This window comes from Aythya marila (assembly GCF_965140915.1).
Source record: "Aythya marila genome assembly, chromosome: Z".
NCBI classification, from domain to species: Eukaryota; Metazoa; Chordata; class Aves; order Anseriformes; family Anatidae; genus Aythya; species Aythya marila.
Genome location: NC_139080.1, coordinates 24,863,796 through 24,886,605, shown reverse-complemented (window position 1 = coordinate 24,886,605; position 22,810 = coordinate 24,863,796). Strand labels below are relative to the sequence as shown.

At 34.9% G+C, this 22,810-nt stretch overlaps 2 protein-coding genes across 5 annotated transcripts in view; one reads left to right on the top strand and one right to left on the bottom strand.

The window, feature by feature from the left end:
• The window catches only part of SCAMP1 (secretory carrier membrane protein 1), a 41,378-nt gene extending 26,014 nt beyond the window's left edge, over nucleotides 1–15,364 (top strand). For all 3 annotated transcript variants that reach the window (XM_082783450.1, XM_082783451.1, XM_082783452.1), the window contains 5 exons: nucleotides 2,504–2,632; nucleotides 7,178–7,337; nucleotides 8,737–8,838; nucleotides 10,400–10,517; nucleotides 12,369–15,364. In XM_082783450.1, coding sequence (XP_082639576.1) covers nucleotides 2,504–2,632; nucleotides 7,178–7,337; nucleotides 8,737–8,838; nucleotides 10,400–10,517; nucleotides 12,369–12,533 — 674 coding nt within the window. In that variant the 3' untranslated portion in view covers nucleotides 12,534–15,364. The remainder of the gene's footprint in view (nucleotides 1–2,503; nucleotides 2,633–7,177; nucleotides 7,338–8,736; nucleotides 8,839–10,399; nucleotides 10,518–12,368) is intronic.
• Nucleotides 15,365–18,112: 2,748 nt separating this feature from the next.
• LHFPL2 (LHFPL tetraspan subfamily member 2) overlaps nucleotides 18,113–22,810 on the bottom strand; it is a 129,510-nt gene continuing 124,812 nt past the window's right edge. For both annotated transcript variants that reach the window (XM_082783322.1, XM_082783323.1), the window contains exon 4: nucleotides 18,113–22,693. In XM_082783322.1, coding sequence (XP_082639448.1) covers nucleotides 22,437–22,693 — 257 coding nt within the window. In that variant the 3' untranslated portion in view covers nucleotides 18,113–22,436. The remainder of the gene's footprint in view (nucleotides 22,694–22,810) is intronic.

Genomic DNA, 22,810 nt, shown 5'->3' with positions numbered 1-22,810 from the left:
ATGCTAGGGTCTGGGAACGGGGAACTGCTGTTCTTAGGAGCAGAATTACAGTCCCTTTATTAAACCATTTTTAATTTTCTCAGTATTTATGCTTTTCAATATTTTCATTAAATCTCTGCACCTTTCCTCCAACATAATGATTTCTTGGCAATTTTTTTCATTTCCTTCTTCGTATATTGCCCTTCACCTCATATCAGTAACTTGCACTGATGGTCTGGATTGATTACTTATCTGTTCCAGGCTTTAGTAACAGTTTTGTTCCTTTCATCTGTATCTTAGGCAATATAATACCCTGTCCATGTTTCAGAATGGTATTTTTACTTTAAATGGTATTTACTGTGTTACTAGGTTCCAGCTGTTAACATCAAAGTTCTTGAAGAATGTGTGAAGAATCTAAAGGATTCTTTAGTAAGGCTGAACAGAAATGAGAGATCTCTTAAAACTTTAAAGAGTGTGTTACATTTTTACTAAATGATTGTGTAAAAATTGGTGGAAATCAGCAATTGTATGTCATGACTGAAGAGAAGAATACTCTTTTCCTTTTGATAGTTTATTTCTTTTTCACACTCATTGAAACTCCTTTGGAAACACTGTAGAGGTGTAGAGGAAGCACTGTAGAGGATTGCAGGGCAGGGTCTTTTGCAGCAGTACTATATTTCCATTCAATTTTAAATGGTGGCTGCGTATAGAATTGTAGAATATTCCAAGTTGAAAGGGACCCACGAGGATCATTGAGTCCAACTCCAACATGTAGGACACCATCTTCACGTACAATCAACTGCAGTTTATTAAAGCTTATTAAAGTTTATTAAGCTTTATTAAAGCTTAAAGCTGGTAGGTCTGCTCAACTCTATGCCTGTGCAGCGTTGTACGTAAGCTGGTTAAAATGTACTGCTTCCTATTTCAGCTAGTTCATTTGCATATCTGAAAAATCCATTTCTCTGCATGAAGCTAATTTGTAGGTGTCTGCATTTATACTGTAGGCAGGTCAATGAAGTTTTGCTAGTAGGCCTTGAGGCAGTAACGTGTTAAAGGAAATAACTCTGAGCTGGGTCTTCGCGCTTATCTTGGAAAATGAGTATCTAAAGATAGTAATACCTAAAGTATCAAGCCATCTCATCAAGCTGTCTCTCAGTCTTTGTTGAAATTTTTGAAACCTTTGCCACTGGGTTGGAAAAGAACATTAAATGCTGTTCTTAGTAACTCAAATTATATAATGTATCTGAACTTTTCTATGACTCTGTCTTGAAACTTTTAGTCCTGACAGAAGTAACTATAAATTGCAGAAAAAGATCTGAATTGTTATCAAATATCTTTCATACAATAAACTGCAGAGTAGTTTTTAATGTGGATGGGCTTATTAATTGATTACCTTTCATAGGCTTCCTCTGAAAATTCTCAGCTCTTGGTATAGGTATAGGTCTAGGTATCTAAATCTAGGTATAAAATCTTCAGTGGAAGAGACAGTAAACTCAATGGGTACTCACTGTTTTGGACCTTTTTGGACAGAACTGTCAGCTTCATCTTGTCTTGAGTGAGAGGAGAAAATAATTCAATAATACAAATATGTAAGATTTGCAAGTTTTCTGTATTTTTTTTTTTTAGTAGGCAAACTGCTAGGAAAGCTATGGTTAAAATAGAAATTCCAAGCAAAACCATGTCACAATTTCAAGTAGTAAAGGGTCCTTTAGGACCCTTAGGGCCCCTGTTAGTCTTTAGTTTAGTTTTGGAATATAGTGATTAATGTATCTATTGAATCCAGTATTTGAAGTGCTTTGTTAACAGTTACCTCACCTGAATCTGAGTCTGTGTATGGTAGAACGTATCTACTCACCCTAGCCTGTGAGTAGATCAGTGTGCTGTCTGATACTGTGTTGTCTTTTCTTGTGTCCTTACTCGGTCTGAAAACTTCATAGCCATACATATTGGTGCTGTAGGATATACTGTACTGTAGTCAGGAACATTTAAATAGCTGCCTTTCTTTGTGTTTACAGGCTTTGAAGCAAAGCTTTATCTGTAAACTATACTGGGAAGTAGCTAAAAGTGTTAGAAAGATACCAGTGTTAGAAATATCAGGATTCTGAGAAGAATGTCATTTGTTCCCTAGTCTCTGTGTTCAACAGAGTGAGTGTGTATGGTGGGACTTAGGAAAATGTGCATTTAAAAGTCAAATAACTCTGAAAAATTGTTTTTCTGCCCAAATCTGCGTGTTTTCTTAAGGTTTCTCTTTTCTTATTACTTTATAGAAATGATCAGATACCTGCTTAGTGCTTTACAACGATACTTTCCTTAATGTGTCTGCATTTTATCATATTTTATTTCTGAAGTTTGTGTGAGGACTGCTGATAAAACTCTTTGAGTTCTGCTAGCTCAAGCTGTATATATGCTTGTGGAACACTTGTGCATAAAACAATTTGAACAAGTGCAACGTGTATCACTTTCTAGTATGCAGAAATAAATGCTGTTTTATAAGGCTCTTTTTTTTTTTTTTTCTGATTTGCAGGTAGAAAAAATAACTGGCCACCTCTTCCTGAGAATTTTCCAGTGGGTCCATGTTTCTACCAGGACTTTTCTGTAGACATCCCTGTAGAATTCCAGAAGACAGTAAAGATTATGTACTATTTGTGGATGTGTAAGTATTTTTTTAAATAGCAAACAAATTGCCAATTCAAACATGAATTTGGGTTACTTTGGGTTTTGCTGCCTCTGTAATGAGATATATTTTTACAATATGATCTTAATAGCACTTTAGTTTATTTAAGAAAAAGCAGTGTAAGTAAATTAGCTGAAGAATCGGTCCATGTTACAGCTATCCTTACTGCACCAAACATGCCCAGAAGAATCTTCGTGGAGTTAATTTTGCTCTCATTCAGGTGCTGTGCTGTGGTTGGAGAAATGCTGAATGAATCAAATTTGCACATGAACATTTGCAAATGAAAAACATTTGTTTTGCCTGTCTTGTCCAGTGTGGTAAGAGCCTAACAAGTACTCTCAGACTGAGGAAATTTCAAAGATTTTGGTGCTCTGGTGCAATTAGTATATTTTTTATTATAATAAGGGGATGTAGAATTCAGAATTTTTCTGTATTTTTTTTCAGGGCTCCAGATTTAGGAAACATGCATAACTTTACCTGTTAATCTGGTAGTCCCATGATTGTGATTGAAGCATGTACTTAAAACACAAATGAGCAGTGAGCATACAGTCAAGTCAATTCCACTTCATCTTGCAATATTCATTGCTGGTTCATTAATCTTTAAATAAGTAACTAAGACCGTTGTAGAATGTGAGATTAGTACTCCTAAATCTGATGGGCATTTAGGCTTTATGTCAAGTCTCACATTAAGGACTCCAGTATGTTAAGGTACTAACTGTGTCCACTTGCAGGAGTTTTAGAAGTGCCATATGTTTCAAGCACAAATTGAGTTGGGCAGTGAGAACTGGAATATTAATACCTAATTTACATTGATTATTATTAACAGTATTAATTATAACATGATTACGTAATTATTAATAATTATTACTTTCCACTTCTTACAGCAGTACATAATGGAAGCAGTGATGTAATAATATTTGAAAATGCTGACTTCCACTCTCAAACTGACCGTTTTTATTCTAGGTAGACTAAGATTTTAACCAAGTCCTCATGCTCTTCTCTTTCTTCAGATCTCTGACTTAGGGACTCTCTGATTTAGGGACTACTCAGGAAGGGGCACAATAAAGGAAGAGAAATACAAAATCTAATTCAGGCTAAAAAGAAATGGTTGAGTACAGAGCTCCATGCCTTAGGACTGGCTGTTAAATCAATCCCTGTGACTCTTCTTTCCCAGGAATATATCTACATGGTTTGGCTCATACTTCATTAGGGTGGCTGTGCTTCCCCAGTGGAGGCACTCATTACCATAGCAAAACCAACTGGTTTCTGCTTGCTGCTGTACTTCCTATCATGCTTCCTCTTTCAGAATATTCAAATACTTGTAAGGCATAGGGGTCTGTGAAGATAATCACATTTGGATAAATCTAGTACTGGCTGCTCCACACTTTGTAAAGCAGGTTAGTTTTCCTGTCCCTTTTTAGCAGCCCTAAAAACGTACCTTTCTATTTCTTGTATGTCTGTATTGGCTTGGTTAGTAGCAATCTTAATATCTTTATTCTTGGACATTAAGTATCTGAAGAAACTTTTTAACCTGTTTCAGATCTATATGTACTTTATATCATGAGAATAAAAAGCTGCTTGTATTCTTATTCCTGTGAATTCATCCATCTTTTCTCTGCTTGTATTAAAAAGTCAGAGTTATCTGATTCTTTGATGTGGTTTTCTCTTTGCAGTTGTTTTTCTCAGTGGGGAGATCGATTTTTTTTCCTGAGTGCCCCCACATGTTATTGAACTACAGCAGTTAAATAGTAATGGCTTCTGTCAGCTGACAATGGAGCTTTTCTCTGCTGTCTTGGTTTTGCTACCTTTGTAGTAAGCTTGCTGTTAGAGTGGCAGTTTTCCTGTCTCTGTGGTACTGGGCAGTTTTCAGATCTTTGTATGATGTTACAAATGTAGTATCTCATGGCTCTTGATTATTATCTCACACCAAAGAGTTTTTGGCTCAAAAGCCTGTGTTTTCTAGTTGCTCTCCCCACAGCCCAATATCATGTGCTAAAAGAACAGAACTGATTTTCAAAGAATATTTCTTATTTGAAGTTACAAAGACCTGAAGAGGTCTTTAATCTCATAGAAAACTTTTGTGGCGTTTGGGTTTGTTACTTTTTGTAGTTTGTGAACACTTCCCTTTTCAATGAATAAGACCTTCGCAGGTTTTCAAAGACAAATGACCTAAACTACAGGTGATCGTGGAAATATAGCCTAAGGGGTCAACTTTTATATATATGTTTTTCCATTAGAAGACTCTTGGCTCATCTATTCTTGTGTATGAGGATACAATCAATAGTATATACGTCTGTCTGTGGTGATGTTTGTCTTGCCATTTCCTGAGAACCTCCAAGGATGGACACTTCAAAGACTCTTTCCAGTCTTGGTGGAAATTTTACTTGTTCTATCTGCTGTTGTTATGAGGCACACATTTACTCCCCTTAGTTATTTTCTCTTGAGTAAATTAGCATAGTTCACTCAACCTTTCTTTGTAAGTCATGTTTTCTAGAGTTCTAATTCTTTTTTTGCTGCCTGATAGATTTGGTATTTAGTCCATTCCTTATTCTTATGGCATTTTTATTGTGCGGCATCCAGAATTGGACATTGTGAACTGTGTCCAGTATTTTACTTGAAGGCTTAATATACTGTGTAGAGGGAAAAAATAGAAGTTCACATTTTTGTTAGTATGCGCTCATGTTCCTTCATCCTGTTACAATTCTTGCCTATTGTGCAATAGATTGTTATTTTCTGCTCATGGGGTTTTTTGTTAGTGGCATGTGGTGGCTGTTTTTGTCATAAGCTCATTTAAAATGAACAATCATGAGGTGTGTTGGCTGGCTAGTGGGCTGTGTGTCAAGAGACATTCTTTTTTTCTATACTTCTCTCAGGGTGAATTTCCAAAGTGAATAGTGAATTATGTTTGTGTTGACATAAGTCTGTTTTAGAATCTATCTTTTCCTGTACTTTGCCCACACGTGAGGGATTTCTTTCCCCTCATTTCCAAAAAAAAAAAAAAATAAAAAATCTACATTTTAAGCGTCTCTGATATGGTTCAAGGTTGTTGTCTTGTGGTGCTTCTCCTTAGGCATCCCATTCCATGTGAGGCATTCTGTTGTAGGCTGGCAGTGCAGCTGGTTCCTTGGGAGATCGGGGGGGGAACAACCAAACACATGCATTTTTCTCAAAGGAGAGGGGGGAAAAAATGCTTGTCCACAGCTAGACAAGGAAATGGCTTTATTTTTCTGAACACTTGTATGTTCAGTGAAGTTATTGTCACTTGGAACAGTGTTAAGATGTGCAAATGCTTTGAGTGCTCTTTATATAAAACTATAAAGTTTTCTGCTTCTGGTCACTCTTAGTGGAAAATATGTAAATTTGTCTGAAGGAAACTATTTTGAGTTCCTTCAGCCTACATGCAATGATGTGTGCATTTTGATTAAACATTTTTTTAAACTAAGTTGATTCAGTGCTTATTTAAGCACTAGTTAAGATGGAACCAGTGTTCTTTGAATAGCCTTTTTTTCAGATTCTTTATAAACATGCCAGTTCTGTTAACCTTACCTTCCAGTGGAATGATTAAAATGTTTCTCTGGCCTTAAATAATTAGTGCTTAAAGGAACTGCTTGTGCATTCTTCTTATAAATATTATACTTCATCCAAATGTACAAGGACAGAAACCATCCTCTGAAATAGCAGAATCACTCCTGAATCATTGGGTATTGCTAAAAAGAGACAAGTTCATTTTTATCTTTTAGCTGTCTGGCAGAACTAACTTCTGTGCCAGATAGCATGAAAGTAGTAGTTGTAGTCTTTCACACTACTGCTGTATCTTTTTTTGTTGTTGTTCCAAGAGTGAAGTATGTAAAGTCATAAGGCCGGTGCATTTACTTTAATTGAAATTAGATCATTAAGCTGTACCATGATTTTGTTTTACTGATAAATATATTTACTAAGTAGGTTTTTTTGCTTTACTACATGTAAGACACAGTGTTTGGATAAAAGATTTTTTTTTTAAGTTCCTTTCAAATTAGAGCATGTACAGCGCTAAATTTTGTTTGAATTTATATCATTTATAAGCTTTTCTCTTAAACTTAATAATACAGTAGATTCATATGGTAATATTAAAATTGATAGCCTGCATTTATAGAGAAAGTAAACAAACAGCATATTTAAAAAGTGCAAATATCTGTATCTAGTAGCTACTGTGGAAGTCTCAATTACTGCAGCAGTGGAAAGGTCTTTTTTCATCCTTTTAATATTGAAAATTAATTTTTATGACAGTTTTTTCTTCACCATATACCTGATAATAATTGATTTTTATTGTTCATTATTTTCACTTGGGAATATTGGCGTGGAAAGCCAGAAGACTGTATATAAACAAGCTTATTGCAGAGAAAGGATATTAATTATTGTCAGCATGTTTGTATTGTATTTAAAAATGCTCTGTTCATGTGTTACTATAACAGTTATAATAATTTCTTATATTAACATAATTTAATTAAGACTTATTTTATTGCTTTTTTTTTTCTTCTTCTACAGTCCATACAGTGACACTGTTTCTTAATATCTTTGGATGTTTGGCCTGGTTTTACGTTGATGCTACACGAGGAGTTGATTTTGGATTGAGTATCCTATGGTTCTTGCTTTTTACACCTTGTTCTTTTGTCTGCTGGTACAGACCACTTTATGGAGCCTTCAGGTAACAAGTTTACTTTGACTTAGGATATGTTAAAAATACATATTACACTTGTTGAAATGCATTAACATTCCAGAATTCTTTAATTAATAAGACAGCGATTATTTAGAACTATCATAGAATATTCTTTAAAGCATTGACAGTTTTTACCATTAACATAGTATTTGTAGGAAATTAACTTTATTGGGGGCTGGTAACAATTTTAAGGAAAACTCACATTATATTCCTATCCCTTTGCACAAAGAATCTGAGCAGGCTGATAGTTAAGGGTATCTTAAATTTTTGGCTTCCTGAATTAAATTCATAAAACTCTGTTTAAAAATGTTTGTGTTAAGTGAACTGCAATGTCTGCAATTGCCATAGACCTAGATTCTTGAGTAGAGCGAGTATACAATAATCAAATTCAATTTTTCTTTTCAGTTTTTAGCAGTATGTATTTGGCATACTTGTATTTTTTTTCATATTATTTTCATATTAGCTTGTGCAAATGGAAGTTAAACTATATGATTTGATACTTACATGGTTATGACTATATGACTCTTATATCCATATATGATACAATTCTTATCCTTAAGGCTTAAAAACAAGGTGAGCAATGTGGGTGAGAACTGTGATCAACTGAAAATACAGAGAATATTTCAAGTGATAGTTCTCATTAACAGGTTATAAATCTGATATCTCTCTCTTAGCAGGCTTTTCTGGTTTGTCTTGATTTTTATAAATATTTATTATTCCTGATTTGCTGGAGGAATTCAGAATGATACATTACTTTTCAGAATTTTAGGTTTTGTGAATCCATAGCCTGCCTTAGTGAATATTGTTTCGTTGGAAAAGGAAATCTACTACTTGCATTTTCAACTTTGTTTCAGTTGCTCAGCAGAAAATGAGATAATTATTGAACTGAACTGGTTGAGTAAATTGAAATGAAAATAAATTCCCTTCCACGAGAAATGTTACCAATAGCAAAATCTGGTTCCTAAATCAGTTACTAAACTAGTGATTTGTACGTTCTTTAGGACTTTGGTAGGATGCAGATCATGTGATCATTAGTTTTTGAGTTCTGTGAGGTTTTCCCTGTTTGTTTGTATTTCTGTTTTTGACAGGCTTTTAACACTTTTAGTCTTTCAAGTTGGCACTTAAGTAATTGAAATAGCAAGCGTATTTTGTATATTTTGCTTTCAAACAGCAGCTGCTTTAGTATTGTGATCTCCATTGTGTTTCAGGAATTCCATATTAGATTTTATTTCCTTTTGCAAGTAAAAGATTTTCTTCCCATAGTGCTAGTGCTGTAAATTTCAGTCTGAAAGTGGGGTACACTTCTATTCTTCATTCACTGTAGCATTTGTTAAGTCATTCTGTTCCTGGCTACTTGTAATCTTTTTTTTTTTTTGCCCTCTTTCAGGAGTGACAGTTCGTTCAGATTCTTTGTGTTCTTCTTTGTATATATCTGTCAGTTTGCTGTACATGTACTTCAAGCTGCAGGATTTCAAAGATGGGGAAACTGGTAAGTATTGTTTGTCTGACAGACAATATACAAGACTACAGAAAACACAAATTTCATACAGCAACTGCAATGTGTTTTTTCAAAATACATATATATTTTTTTGTTTTCACTGAAATTTTTAATTTTAGCACCCAAAAAGGCATTTTTAAAGTGCTCTTAATTAGGGAAAAATGGTGAATATGTGTGAAGTACTGCTGTTATGTGGCTTCTCAAAATTTTATTGTACAATGTAAGCCACCCAGGACTACGCTTTTATCTCCTCTGTTTTAGTGGAGTGTAGAGATGTCATGTGATCTATTTTTAGGATTAAAAAAAAGGAAAATTTAGAGAAAAATTAGAGTAATTTAGACATAATATAATAGTCATTTACATGCTGTTTTGTATATTCAGTTATTTGTAATGATATTAATATACTTCCTACTTGCTAATGAAATTTTCAGCTTAAATTTGAAGAATGGGTTAACATTGTATTCGAGTGAATATGGTGCTCTATCTTAGATACCATTTGAAAAGCTTGTTTGTATGAATCAGCTCAGAATTGTTCATTTTTCTTTATTGCTGCTTATAAGTGTATAGCATTTACCTGAAGCTTTTATATATATATATAACTTTTATTTTAAGCTTCAGGGTGTAATATTTAGATTTTACATGGAAAAGCTGTTAGGAATCATACTGTTCTTGGAGGAAAAAAAAAATAACCAAACAAAATAGAATTAACTAAAAGCATGGTTACAGTAGCCAGATGATATGATATGGAGAACTATGACTGGCTGGCAGTACTGGATCTGGGTAATGACTTTTCTCTGTATCAGTGACATTTTGCTGCAAACTTCCAAACATTTGTACAGCAAACAAAATAATATTGTTTTAGAACAAGAGTATAAGGAAAAACCCCTTTTCACAATTTTTGCTCTCAAATCCAGTGTTTTCCTTTTTAATTGAGACCTTGATTGACATGGGGGGGGAAAAAAAAGTAATTTTAGAGGGACAACTTGCCACATATGTGGAATATGCTTTTAACAATACTTGACATATGGTTGTGAAAAGTATCCAGATCATCAGAAGACGTTAGAATTTTGTTTAAATTCAGTTTGAATTTTGGATATTTGTGGCGAAGTCCAGTTAGACATCAGATATATCAAAGCAATTTGAAGCAGACAGAGGAAATTTTTAAGGTCTTTGGGTTTACAGAATATTTTTGCTCTTTTCATTGGAAGAATCTTTCCTGTCTTGATGTTTTATTTTCCATAAGACAACCTGTTTTTGTGGTTTCAAATTTGATACTGTACTTCAGTGGTGTTTCAGTTTCCAAAAAATTGAGAGATGTCAAAGATACAGCGATCTTGTAGCAGGTTAATCTGATGCTCTCCTTTCCAGTTTCAAAAAATTATAACATTAATCCCAATCAACAAACCATCACAGTTTTCCTGACTTTTTCTTCAAAAATGTTGGAAGTTGATTGGGACCAGGAGGCTATAAAGCTTCCCTTTGATTTGGATACCTGTTGTTAAGTGGCTCCTATGCTGTGCAAAGTAAAGTTTTTCTTTTCTCCTTTCTTCAGTGGATGGATTTCGTCTCTTACTGGTCTTAATAAAAGTATTCCAGTTGGCATTATGATGATAATCATAGCTGCACTTTTCACAGCATCTGCTGTGATCTCATTAGTTATGTTTAAAAAGGTAAGTTACTTATTCCACTCTTCTCTTTCTATGTTTGGTATAGATTTTGTTTCCCTGCTTGGGAGAGCTACGCTCAAAGTAATGGGTATGACATGATGTTCTTAGGGTCTGCCTTACATATTAACATTTGTGCTTCTATAGTATTTTTTTTTTTTCTTGAGCTGTTATTCAAGTTAAATTCAGCTGTTCTTACAATGCAGTTATTTTCTGCAAACTGAGATGGGGAAGAGTAAGTTCAAGTAAGTTGGGAAGGTAAGCCCACAGTGAGTGGGATAAGTGAATTCACTAAGGTTGTAGCTGTAGATATGAGGTTGCAATTTTCAAATCTGTGGTAGTTAATTCATCAGTCTGAGTGAAATACAGTGTGACTCAAATGACTGCTAAATTTTGGATGTTAGAATCATTGCCATTGTTCTATTTTAATCATTGATTAAAATCAATAAAAGATAGAGATGCCTTGAACCTCAGAAAAGCATTTTTATTTTTCTCCTGAAATTGATTTTAACATGTTGACAGTTAATGATTACATTGAATAAAACCTCAAAGGTGTGTTTTTCCCGTGGTTCTTTTTTGTGAATTCCCATCCAGAAGGTCCACATTTAGATAATAACCCTGCTAATAGGTTTTTGATGTTGCTTTGATTAAATTGAGAATTCTGCATATGATGTGCTAGCAATTCTAATAATTCTATCTACCTCACAATTATGATTAAAAGTTTTCACATACCCAGGCTCTTCTGTCCTATATACAGTAAGCTAGAAATTATAAGCATAAACTGTAGATTTCCCTTCTCCTTATTTGTTTTCTGCATAAATATCCAGGGATAGGAGAAAGAAAGAAACAAGAATGTAGAACTTTTTTTTTTTTAACACTCTTTCTACCACATGCGTCTGGATTATTTAAAAAACCCTGCATACTCAGATGTGGCATGGAAATTGTTTCATTTCTAACGAAAAAGTTGCAACCTTAATTCGACTGCTTCACAGGGATGAAAAAGTTTTTTGACAATTCATTTTGTCAGCTAGTTAAGGAATTGATTAGCTATGAATTTTTAATTCTTTTTTTTTTTTTTTTTTTTTTTTAGTTTTAATGCTCAAGTAATTGGAAGTTACTAGGGATTTGATTTTTTGTTGTACTATAGCTGTGTATTGTTTGAAGGCTTTGTAAGCCATATATTGTTCAATATCCATGCTTATTTTGCAGAGCTATTGATCATCACATTAGTTTAGCAGACAGGTATCAGCATTATTAGCATGTTTTATACTATATTCACTAAGAGTTTAGCTTACTAGGTTCTTGTAAACATGTAAATCAGATAAATTAAAATGTTTCTAAAAAATTATGTAGAAAAATATTTGAGGGTGTTATTGACACAATGGATTCAAAAAAACTTTTTTGATTTTGTGTCCTGCTGTTTCTCTTAACCTGAGCACTTACTAACTCTAACTCAATGAGTTGGCCAAGCTGTAGACAAATTGAGACAGAAGATGCTTCTGCAAGCTATGGTCCCTGTGTAATACTAAGGCTGCAGTCTGTTTGCATATTTAAATACGTTGTTTCAGACAGTAGATACTGTACATGTAGTAAAGACCTATGAGATTCCGGTGAAACAGCAAAAAGCTACAAGTATTGCTACACCTGCTATTGCTGCTGCTGTGCATGCAGCAAAGCAATGAAAATTTGTAGGACTTGTGGAAAAGAATTCTGTTAATTCGTTTTGACCTTCCCAAACACAAACAAGCCAGATTTCTCCACCACAGACCTCTGCTTTGTGTTTGAGACTTTGCTGTTAATTTTACTAAGAAATGGAAGGGTCGGCACACCTTATTCACTGCTTTCACACCTCCCTAGGTGCATGGTCTCTACCGCACAACTGGCGCTAGTTTCGAGAAAGCACAGCAAGAGTTTGCAACAGGAGTGATGTCCAACAAAACTGTACAAACTGCTGCAGCCAACGCCGCATCAACAGCAGCAACCAGTGCAGCTCAGAACGCGTTCAAGGGTAACCGAATGTAGAGAAATGCAGAAGTCATTACGGTTCTCTTTGATTGTTCTTTATATTCCGGTCACTTATTATATTCCCTAAAAGCCTAGAACAAAATACACACAGCATGTTTGTCTCTTCTTCAGCTGTGCATGGGTAAAATGGGAAATGTTTGGTTTCTTCTATTATAAATTTATTTATTTTTAAAAAAGATAATTGTTCTTTGCCCTTCTGTTATATGTTGCTATCTCTAACATAGAACCTTCCGTATCTTATGGGAGACAAATATTTCAACAATTGGCCTGAAAATTAATTGCAGTATTTAATGTTCAAATAAATACATTAGGAATTTGGAGTTTTTTTAGTGGTTCACTCTTCTGTTTTTAAACTTCAGGAAAGCACTTTGTATCAATTATATTTGCTTGTAATAACTGTTTTCCCTATTTCTAGTGTAAGAAGTGGGGTAGACTGAGAGACGTAGTAAGTTAGGTTTGGCTGATACTTCTGCAATTTCAGCTGCTGCTGCTGGAGTACAAATACAAGTAGGGTAAATGTAAATTCTTTCTTTTTTTTTTTTTTTTTTTTTTTTTTTTTAGATAAGTTTTTTGATATAAACCTGTAAGCTTGCATGAATACTGTTAAGTTACTCAATCATGTTTAAGTAGTGTTTTGGTCCAGAATTTACCTGCACCAGTTTATAGGTTTTGTTTATATCTATTTTCATGGAGTATTCTCTACCTGTGAGAAATGACAATGGTGCATAAACATTCTTTGTAACAGGATGTGTAATGCAATGTACAGTTTAAGGAAGTTAACTGATGGTTTAAATCACAGACCTAAATGATTATATATTTACTATTTTTAATTTCAATATTCATTTCTTGGAGTAATCATTTTGCTGGGAAAGAAATGAATATTGACATTTCGAACACTAGTTTTTTGCCTCACTCCCTTCTTTTACATGCAGTGATATTTTTGTTGTGCTTGAGGTTGTTTTTTTTAAGTAGATTTGTGTTTGAAAGTGGTACTAAATCTCTAGCCTTGTCAGTCACTCTGTTTACTGCTTGTCCAAAAGTCCAAATATACAGTATTTAATTTTCTAACAGGAATATTGTCTAAAATCAAGCTTTTGAAGCAATGGCATTTAACAGATACTTGAATTCATTTTAACATAACTCAGCCATCTCTGTGATTTGATTTAAGCTGAAAATAAAAGCTTCCTAACTATTTTGAGTTGGAAAAGTGAGAAATATACATCTTTCACAAAGTCAAATGTTAACGCATTGAACTGAAGGCCTAAGAGGTTAAATTGGTGCAGTAGAACTGAACAGTCAGTCATGCTACATACCATCACAATGTTCTAGAGTTCAATCAGGTCTTAATATAAATGTTTCTGTCCTTCAAAGGTTATCTGATATTCCTTGATTGACTTGTGAGTCTTATGCATAGTATTTGGGCTGTTCTTTAACTTTTTTTTAGAAAGTGAAAACAGGATGGACCAAGTCATACAAACTAGTGAAATATCACTGTAGCTGAAATTAATTCAGCTCTTAAGAAGAATCACGATTAGTGAGAATCAGTCGTAAGCTTCCGAGGCCCCTCTATGTTCTGAATATGGACCGACCTTCACAGATTAAGTCTTTTTCATTACAGCGTATTTATAATAACACAATAACATTAAAAAAACACAAACTTATCTCAATCCCTTGATCAGTATTACCATTAGTCTGCATTAGCCTCCTTTCTTTTATTAACTTATTTAAATCCAACCTGAATTTGGATAAATGTAGCAGTTTCACCTATGCTGAAGGTCATTTTAACAAATATACTTTCTTCTAAATATTCTCTGCAAACTTAAAAGCAGTTTGGTTAGTTTTTACTATACAGGGGCTCTAAAATTTTACACTACTAGACACTCTAGCATTGAACTTAAATTTGCGTGGGATGTTATGAAAAGCTTTCTAGACAAAATAATTCATTTTCTCTTGAGAACAGGTACCACACTTCTAGCAGTACATGATTGTTCTTTTCAAAATCTTTTTAAATTTGAGTGTTTTATCTAGGAACTGTAATATGGATTACTTCTGAATTTAATTTAAACAGTTCTCTTGGATAGCTCTTGAGTATGAATCCCAGGGACAACATCCTTGCAATTAAATTCAAGTTTAAGATTGCATAATAGCGTACATTAGCATAATATATTATGGAGGAAAAAAACAAACAAACAAAAAAAACAACTTTCAGAATAAAACCTGAATTTGGCAGGTAGATTTTTTTTCCCAAATATTTAAACATTCTTTGAGAAAACAGATTTAATTTTCAAAGTATACTGAATGCTGATTTCTAATGTCATGGGTTAAATAATACAGATTTAAACCTCATATGTGAAATTCAGGATTCACGTACACATGATTTGTTAAACCAGAAGTCTCTGACACTTTGCAGCCCAAAAGGGACAGAAAAGTTTGAGTGTAGCTTTGGCAACAGACGGCTGATGTTTGTTAAAATATTTTTTACTTAACTAAAATGAGATTTTACAGTCTCTTATTAACTATCAGAGTATGGCATCCACTTCAGTTGTCATTTTGTAGTATTGTGGCAAATCGAGTACAAAGTATGAAGTTTAAACACTGGAATGTCAGTAGTCATTGATATGTAATTTAGGAGTTGGTTTTATTTATCTGGGGATGTTTGTATATTTTGTAAATTACTAACAATGCTCTGCCATCCTGGTGAATGTCATGGTTCTGTACAAACACACTTCTTCTGTCCCTCTGTTGCATGTCTGAGTACTTCAGAAGTTTTGTATATTTATTGTATTAACACAGTGTCATAGAATAAAAAAAATACTTTTTTTCCTGGATTTTTGCTCTGTATAGTTTTGAATGAAATAGGTTTTTTTCATTTGAAGTTCAGGATGACACACAGGGCGGCTGATCTATGTAAAAATCTCACTTGTTTTTTGTAATTCTGTATATAAATGCTGTAATTCTGCTTAAACAGGAAAGTAAAATGTCCACTATCAAAATTATACAGTAAGATAATCAGAATTAGCTTACTCAGATATTATGAAGAACGTTTAAATACTTGCAGCCTGCTTACTTGTGCTGTAAAGTTAGAGAGTTAAAATTTAAACATGTTCTGTCATTACTGAATGAAATTCTGCAGCTATTAAGTGAATCCTAAAACATTGTTGAAAGTAAAATGAAGTTGCTGAAAACAGCATTGGTTTGGTACTGTCTGTTTTCCTAATTTCTATTGAATTGACACTTCTGTGTCACTGCTGTCTTGTTTTGTTGTTTTTTTTTCCTTTCTTCCTGAGGCACTATTTTTTTGACATGATATTAGCTGTAACACTCACTCTATAGTACTGAATTTATTTCCCAGTTTTCCTTGAAGGGCAAAATGAAATAATTTAGATCACTGTGCTGTACTACTACATGCACATATCATGTAGTAGTGAAGTTCTTCATTAACTTAATCCGTTTCTTTGTAATTTACAGATCTAGGGTGAGAGTGGCAGACTAAATGAACAATTTTTGAATTTGTTCATGAATTTGCTCTATGTTGGGGAAGCAAGCACACACAGCAAACAGCACAGAGCAGAGAAATGTGTTTAGAAATAACTTAGTGATACTTATGGAAAGATACTTCTGTCACACACAAAAAAAAAGTCATGCACCTAGACCATTCTAATTATAAATTATGAAGAAGGCACAGTGGATCACATAATCAGAAAAGTAAGTGTTAGGTTTCACTCAGTTACAAACTAAGTAGTACATTTTGAATGTATTTTTCCATACAAATTAATTTTATGCCTACAAATAGCTTTTATTCTCATCAGTGTAAAAAATTAAGAAATAGTTCAGATATCTTATCTCAGCAGCAGAATACTAGTTTAACTTCATGCTAGGCTTAAACTAGATACCACGTCTCACACAAGTGAGGAAAAAAGGAAGTGTTGCTGGGAGGTATGACTTTAGGATCATGCTACTGTACATTGGTTTGTGCGGGAAAAAAAAAGAAATTAATTGTCTAGCTATTTAATGAAAGCATATACGGCTTATCCAAAAAGTTACTTTCATTGGATGACTAGGTAGTCATACGAGGACAACACTTCAGCACAAGCAGTTGCTGTGGAAAGCATCGAGAAGACCAGGTTTTACTCATTTGTATCCCATGTTTCAGGAAGGAAACCTTCAGCTGGCAAGATGAGAAATTTCAGAGACTGATTTTGATGTTGAAGTTGGAGGTTGAGTTATTAATAGGCATTGTGCCTGGAACAGGGCTAATGTACAACCTGGTTTAGAGTCCAGTTGCGTGTGACCATTCACTCAGTTTTTCTGTTTTACAAATGTGTCCATTTAAAACTGTGTAGAATATGCTGGCTAAAGCTCAGTCCATTTTGTTTTTTTAAAAAGAGCTGTGTCTGACCAGTCATGCATTGTCTGAGCTGTAGACATCGCACACATGCCAAAGCACATGTTGCCATGTTGTAGTACAGGGCTGTTGGCTTTTCTGTGCATGCATTTTTGATACTCAAGAGAAAAAATATATATCCTGTTTTGGGTAGTGAGGTGATTTTTTTTGTCCAAGGTAAGCAACCAAACAGAAGTAGTTGGATCAATTGAGAGTAGTTGGAATAATGCAATTGAACTTTTCTTACTAGCTTTTCTCAGAACAAAATAACTACTGATCTTACTGCAGCAGAGTGGTACTTCAGTCTGGTTAGGGTGCACTGATTGCTACTCTCTCAGAATTTCACTTCTGTGTGGATACTGTAAATCAAAGAAAAAGACTTTGAAAACAAGTTTTCAATGAATCATAGGAGCAGGACAATGTCTTTATACACCTGTCTCTGGGTTAATAATATATATTCACTTTCTCAATGCATCTGGAACTGAGGAAACAATTTACCAGAACGCAGCAATCTATGGGAATTCACACATTTTAAGAATTGAACTCCCCATTTCCCTTTACATTAATTAATCACTTTGAAAAAAAAAAGAGATTTTTGCTATACAAAAAGTGCAGATTGCAATTTCTTTCTACAGTTTTTTGTTTGTTTGTTTGTTTTGTTTTGTAGAATGCATTGTGTATGTACATGTATATATATACACCTGCTTTGAAATCCATAAGGGCGTCTGAAGTAGTGATTCACTGAGTAGCACCTATCCTCTTTTTTCTGGACTGTAGGTTTCTAAAAGATAAGGAAAATGTTTCAAGTTTTCATCAAGAACTACTTTTTGGAAGTTCATAAAATGTCAGAAGCTCAGTTCAATCTAATTGATGTCAATGTAAATTCAATAGAAGTTGGCCTTAACAACTTTCAGAGAAAACAGACTTTCCAACTTTTCATTGAACTACCAAAAGCCACTCCCCTGGTTCTGCCATAAATTTGCTTAGAGTGCAATATATAACCTCTCTTTAGGGTTTGTCAAGTTGCAGGTGAAAAGTAATATGCATCATAGCAAATGCTATTTAAAGGTCTGTGATTAAGCAGTTTTTGTTTTATAACTTTCTCTACCCCTCTTTTCATGAGAAAGGAGCTACAAGTGCTTAGTAGCAAAATGAAAAACGTCAGACGTATTTAATTAGAAAGTCTCTTTAATGCAACTGTATTGTATAATGCATAGCTACAGTTTCAAATCACATATTTTTTGATCAGTAGGTGGTAATAATGGTTAAAGTCAGTTAGAAACCTAAAACACTAATAAAATCACTGGGCTGGGCTCTTAAATGCTATTAAAGCTACAATTAAAAAAAACTTGCTCTGGTTAAGCATACTTAATATGTTTGAATTAAGATAGTCAGACTCTTGTTACAGTTTGAAAAACTCACATTTTAATTGAATTTCAGATTAAAAAGTAACACAGGTACATCATTCGTGCTAACAAATGTACATAGTGGTGACTCAGAACCAGAAAAAACAGTACCACAAATAAACCATGGCTCAAAATCTCATCTAGCTGGATTGGCACAGCATCTCTTCCTGTAGAGAGTGGCTGTGCTGTATATGTTGCTGCCATGATCTGCTTTTGTTGGGATCTGTCCTTCCCTTGTTGTAGGCACCAGTGCCCACAGCTTTCAAGGGAGACTAACTCCTCTTCATTTATGACCATGAGTGGCAAGTGAGACACTCTGATGGGGGATAACAATGCAAAATTGAAATGATCAGGATGAAAAAAGAACTTAGACTCCAGAGAACTTTATTGAGTAAAATAGATACAAAGGTGATATAGACAAACAGTAAATAGCTCAGTAGCAATGTTTTTTGCAGTGCATAAATAAAGCACATGAAGAAACCTTGCTGAGCGTTTTCAGCTTTTAGATTGTATTTTGCCAGAGATGGCTGCAGTTTCACATTTCAATTGTCTGTATTACATAGATCTATTTTAGATCCCTCTGGAAGGTTTTTTTTTTTCTTAAATCTTTAAGCTACTGTTACTGTTGTATTCATCCTCAAACTCTGAAATTCTATTGCATTAATCTATGCTTAGTTTATCCACACCATCAAAACTTCAGCCACTTCTTCCCTGGGAAAGTCCCTTTCCAAATATCTTGTTTAAAAGCAAAAACTATGAAAAAAGACATTCCTGTTATTGCACATCTCACACAAATTTGTGTATATATATATATATTTAAATATGCTACAATTAAAAAAAAAAAAAAAAAGTATGGCACTTTACAGAATATAAGTTTAAAAAGTTGATCAAGCCACAGATGTTTGAAGAATTCTTCAATACCACAAAAAAAATTAAACTGAAGAAATTGGCACACAGGTTTTAAAGAATCCACAGCAAAGTCTTCTAGATCCTATGCAGTGCATATACTTTAACAAGCAGTTACACTCCGCAGTCCCCCTCATGAAATTTATTTAGCTTTAAGCTGAATAATCTTTTTTTGTTTTTTTTGGGTGGTGATGGGGCTGGCTGGGGGAAACATCTTTGAAAGCTGCTGCTGAGGTGACATTCGGGAACAACTTTAAACAGCTGTCAAATTTAATGAGTGCACCCTACATCTGATAAACTCATCCAGAGAAAAGCTGCAATATATACCACCTTATCACTTGCTAGAAAAACAGAACCCTGAGAAAAGAAATTCTATTTTTTTTCCTGTATTTCTTCCCAGCCTGTCTTCTATCTGTGCTATGTAATAAACATAAATATCTGTGCAAGTTAGTTGATCATGCTGCTGCACACCAGGGTGATAGCATACCAGAAACAAGCAGAAAAGCTGTTTTTTCTTGGTTACGAATGCAAACAAAAGCAAAACATGCCACTGAAAATAATTCCTTTGTGTTTTAAAACCCCAATATTAAAAATTTTAAGCCTGCTGTAGATCATAGCAGAGCTTGGCTAGTAATGTATAGTAAGGTTGTTCATGATTTACATCTAAAGCAAAGCAGTATATGCCCTTCATACCTTTTGGAAAAACTGACCTTATTCTGGATAATCAAGTGTTGAAGCCAAAGCAGCATTTTCCTCAATAATATAGTTTCAAGACTTGGCAGTGGCAACATTGACATTGGATTGCTACCCACCTAAGACAGGCTAAAACCATAAATCTAATTTGTAATTCATTTTTCACCAACTTACAGGCTACTCTTATTCTTACTAGCCCCTCTTTTCCCATTACACTGTCCACAAAAGCACAACTGAGCTAATGCCCCAGCCGCAGTAGTGTGCACTCCAGTAGAGGGCTCAAGAGGAACACCGGAAGGCTGCGTTGTACAAGCCAGCAGCTGTGCTAGGCTTCAAGTACAAGTAACATGCATGCCCTTCACAGGGTACGTTTGTGTGTCTAGGAAAAAAACACGAAAAGCACAAGTGTGGACAGGGCAATATGGCTGTGGGTGTTTTTTATTTGTCCTCGGACACCGGTTTTCACTAGTAGTTTTGATCTGTTAAACTAAATCTTGCTTTGTGCAGCTAGTTGGCATGAATAGTTTAGTTGCAGACAATAACTTTGTTGTTTTGTTGGTGGTGTTATGTTTTTAAAATGAAATATTAAGAATAAAATTACCCGTTTTAAAATCTAGACTATGGTGGAAGTGGGCTGCAGCAACAGGTGCATGCAAGAGGAGGCTAGATTAAAACAATCCCTTTTTAATATTGCCAGAAGTTAATCCTGGTTTTTGACCAGTGGCTCAGCAGTCACCTCTGCATCCATCTGGCATGTGGCTTGAACACGCACTGGGCACTGATGTGCCCTGGCTGGGCACTGAAGAGCTGAGCCTGCTTTGCTGCACAGGTCAGCCAGGCCTAGGCAGCATATGGGGGGCACAGCAGGCACTGAAGGGGTGCTCCAACATCGGGACTGCTTGTGCTCGCTTGTTAGCTCATGGCTAGCCCTGTGCTTGCTGTAGTGGCTGCTGAAAGAGACTTGTATTTTGCGTCACCGGGGAGGAGCAGTGTATGGAAATTAGTCTTCTACCTGCAGAGTAACAATTTTTAATATCTATAAATAGCTAATGGCACACTTTGATAGACTGACCCGGCGATAAACCTGAATCTCTGCTCACATTCTACAGTGAAGTGATAGAGAGCATCGCTATTACTGGATGATGTGAAACATTACTACTAAGTAAGATGAAGAATCTAAAATTCACTTAAATTTCATGAGAATTACTTCTCACATGAATTCTTCCCAATGCTCATATGCCACAGTTGCATCATTCCTTTTTTTTTTAAATACCTTTAAGATTTGTTTTTATAAGTAGTTCTAGTAAGTGATGGGACACCACAAGTAATGCAACCAACTGCCTTTGAGAAAGGAATGTCATTTGTGGCAAGGTCTGTTTTATTTCTGCTGATTTAGTTGGAAAAGGTTCCATACTACATGTGGTTTAAAAAATGGGAAAAGATCTTCCCAGCCATTTAGAATTTGGCATGACTTCCTGAAAAATTTAGATTTCTTAAGGACTCAGTTGGCTCTGGGACATGAGACATACTGATCTGTAGACTATGAATGAAGTTTCACTGGCAAGAGCAAGAATAATACCGTTGAAGTCCAACATTTGATCTACGTTTGTAGAAGAGTCTTAAGCCCCATCCCAGCTGTTGGCATTCACAAGATAATGCTAAGCTGTGCTGTGGGGAATTATCATCTGCTTGGGATTTCAGGGATTTCAAATAAAAGCAGAGTAGCTGTAAAAATACTTTACTGAACATACGGTAAAATGGTATTTCTAACACTTATCAGAGTCAAGTGAAAGCCAGTGTAACAACAGCTTCTGTGCATAGTCTAAACCAAAATAATTTACCTGCTAAACAACAAGGGGCATGCATATTGTGTTGTTAGTTTCAAGCTGAAGAAAGGGATTCAACTTTAACTGCTTAAAGATTAGTGTAAACTGTCATGTCAGCTTTGCTCTCTCCATCATCTTAACACTTCCAAGAAGGCACTGTACTTTCAGGAAGTTCAATATCAAAAAGCACCTCAGTGAAAAATATGGTACCAAACCAGGTGGTGGTGAAAAAGTCACAGATGAGGGGAGCCCTTGGAAACAAAGCCCAATTAAAATAGGCTTCTCCTCTGTATACGAAAAAATGTGCTGGCTTTCATTATTTTAAATCCAGATTCTTCAAAGTGACCAAGGTGGGCAAGGCAATCCGATCTATCAGAATTTGTCAGTCTTAACAATATCCCCAATGTATACATGATTCCTCACATCCCCAATCTGATTAGTATATTCCACAATGTCCTGATAACATAATGAAACTAAAAAATTCGCAAGTATTTACATTCTGCTTTCTTAGAATCCTTTATTTGATCCTCATTGCCCAGCAAAGAAGAAAGATCATTTCAGTAGTTCAGGGCTGGACTGCATGGGGCTCAATCACACAAACGGTGGAAACTGGTAAGTAGATCTCCTTATCCAGTCAATTATACTGAAAATTAATAACCAGGCACTGGTATTTTCTCCACTGGAGTTAAAGGAGGCAGATAAGGTTTTTTCCTTCTTCTATTTCTTCTTGCACTTTGTCACTGGATGTAGCAATTTCAGCTTGCGCCGAGAAGACCGCACAGACGAACGTCAGAACAGTGCCACCAATAGCAGTGTAGAAAGCCCAGCCCAAGGAGCAGTCTCCTAGTTTGTAAGCAGAAGCGTAATGTCCACAATAGCTTATTGCTTTCTGGCATCCCCAACCTGCAGGGTAAAGTATCAAGCCTAAGATAAGGAAGAGGCCTAGAAACAGAAACAGAAAGAAAAGACAGAAGATTAACAAAAGATAAGTTTAACACCAAATGAAACACACGTACAAACAGTTATGACTACTAATAACTGGGGGAAGACAGCTCTTTC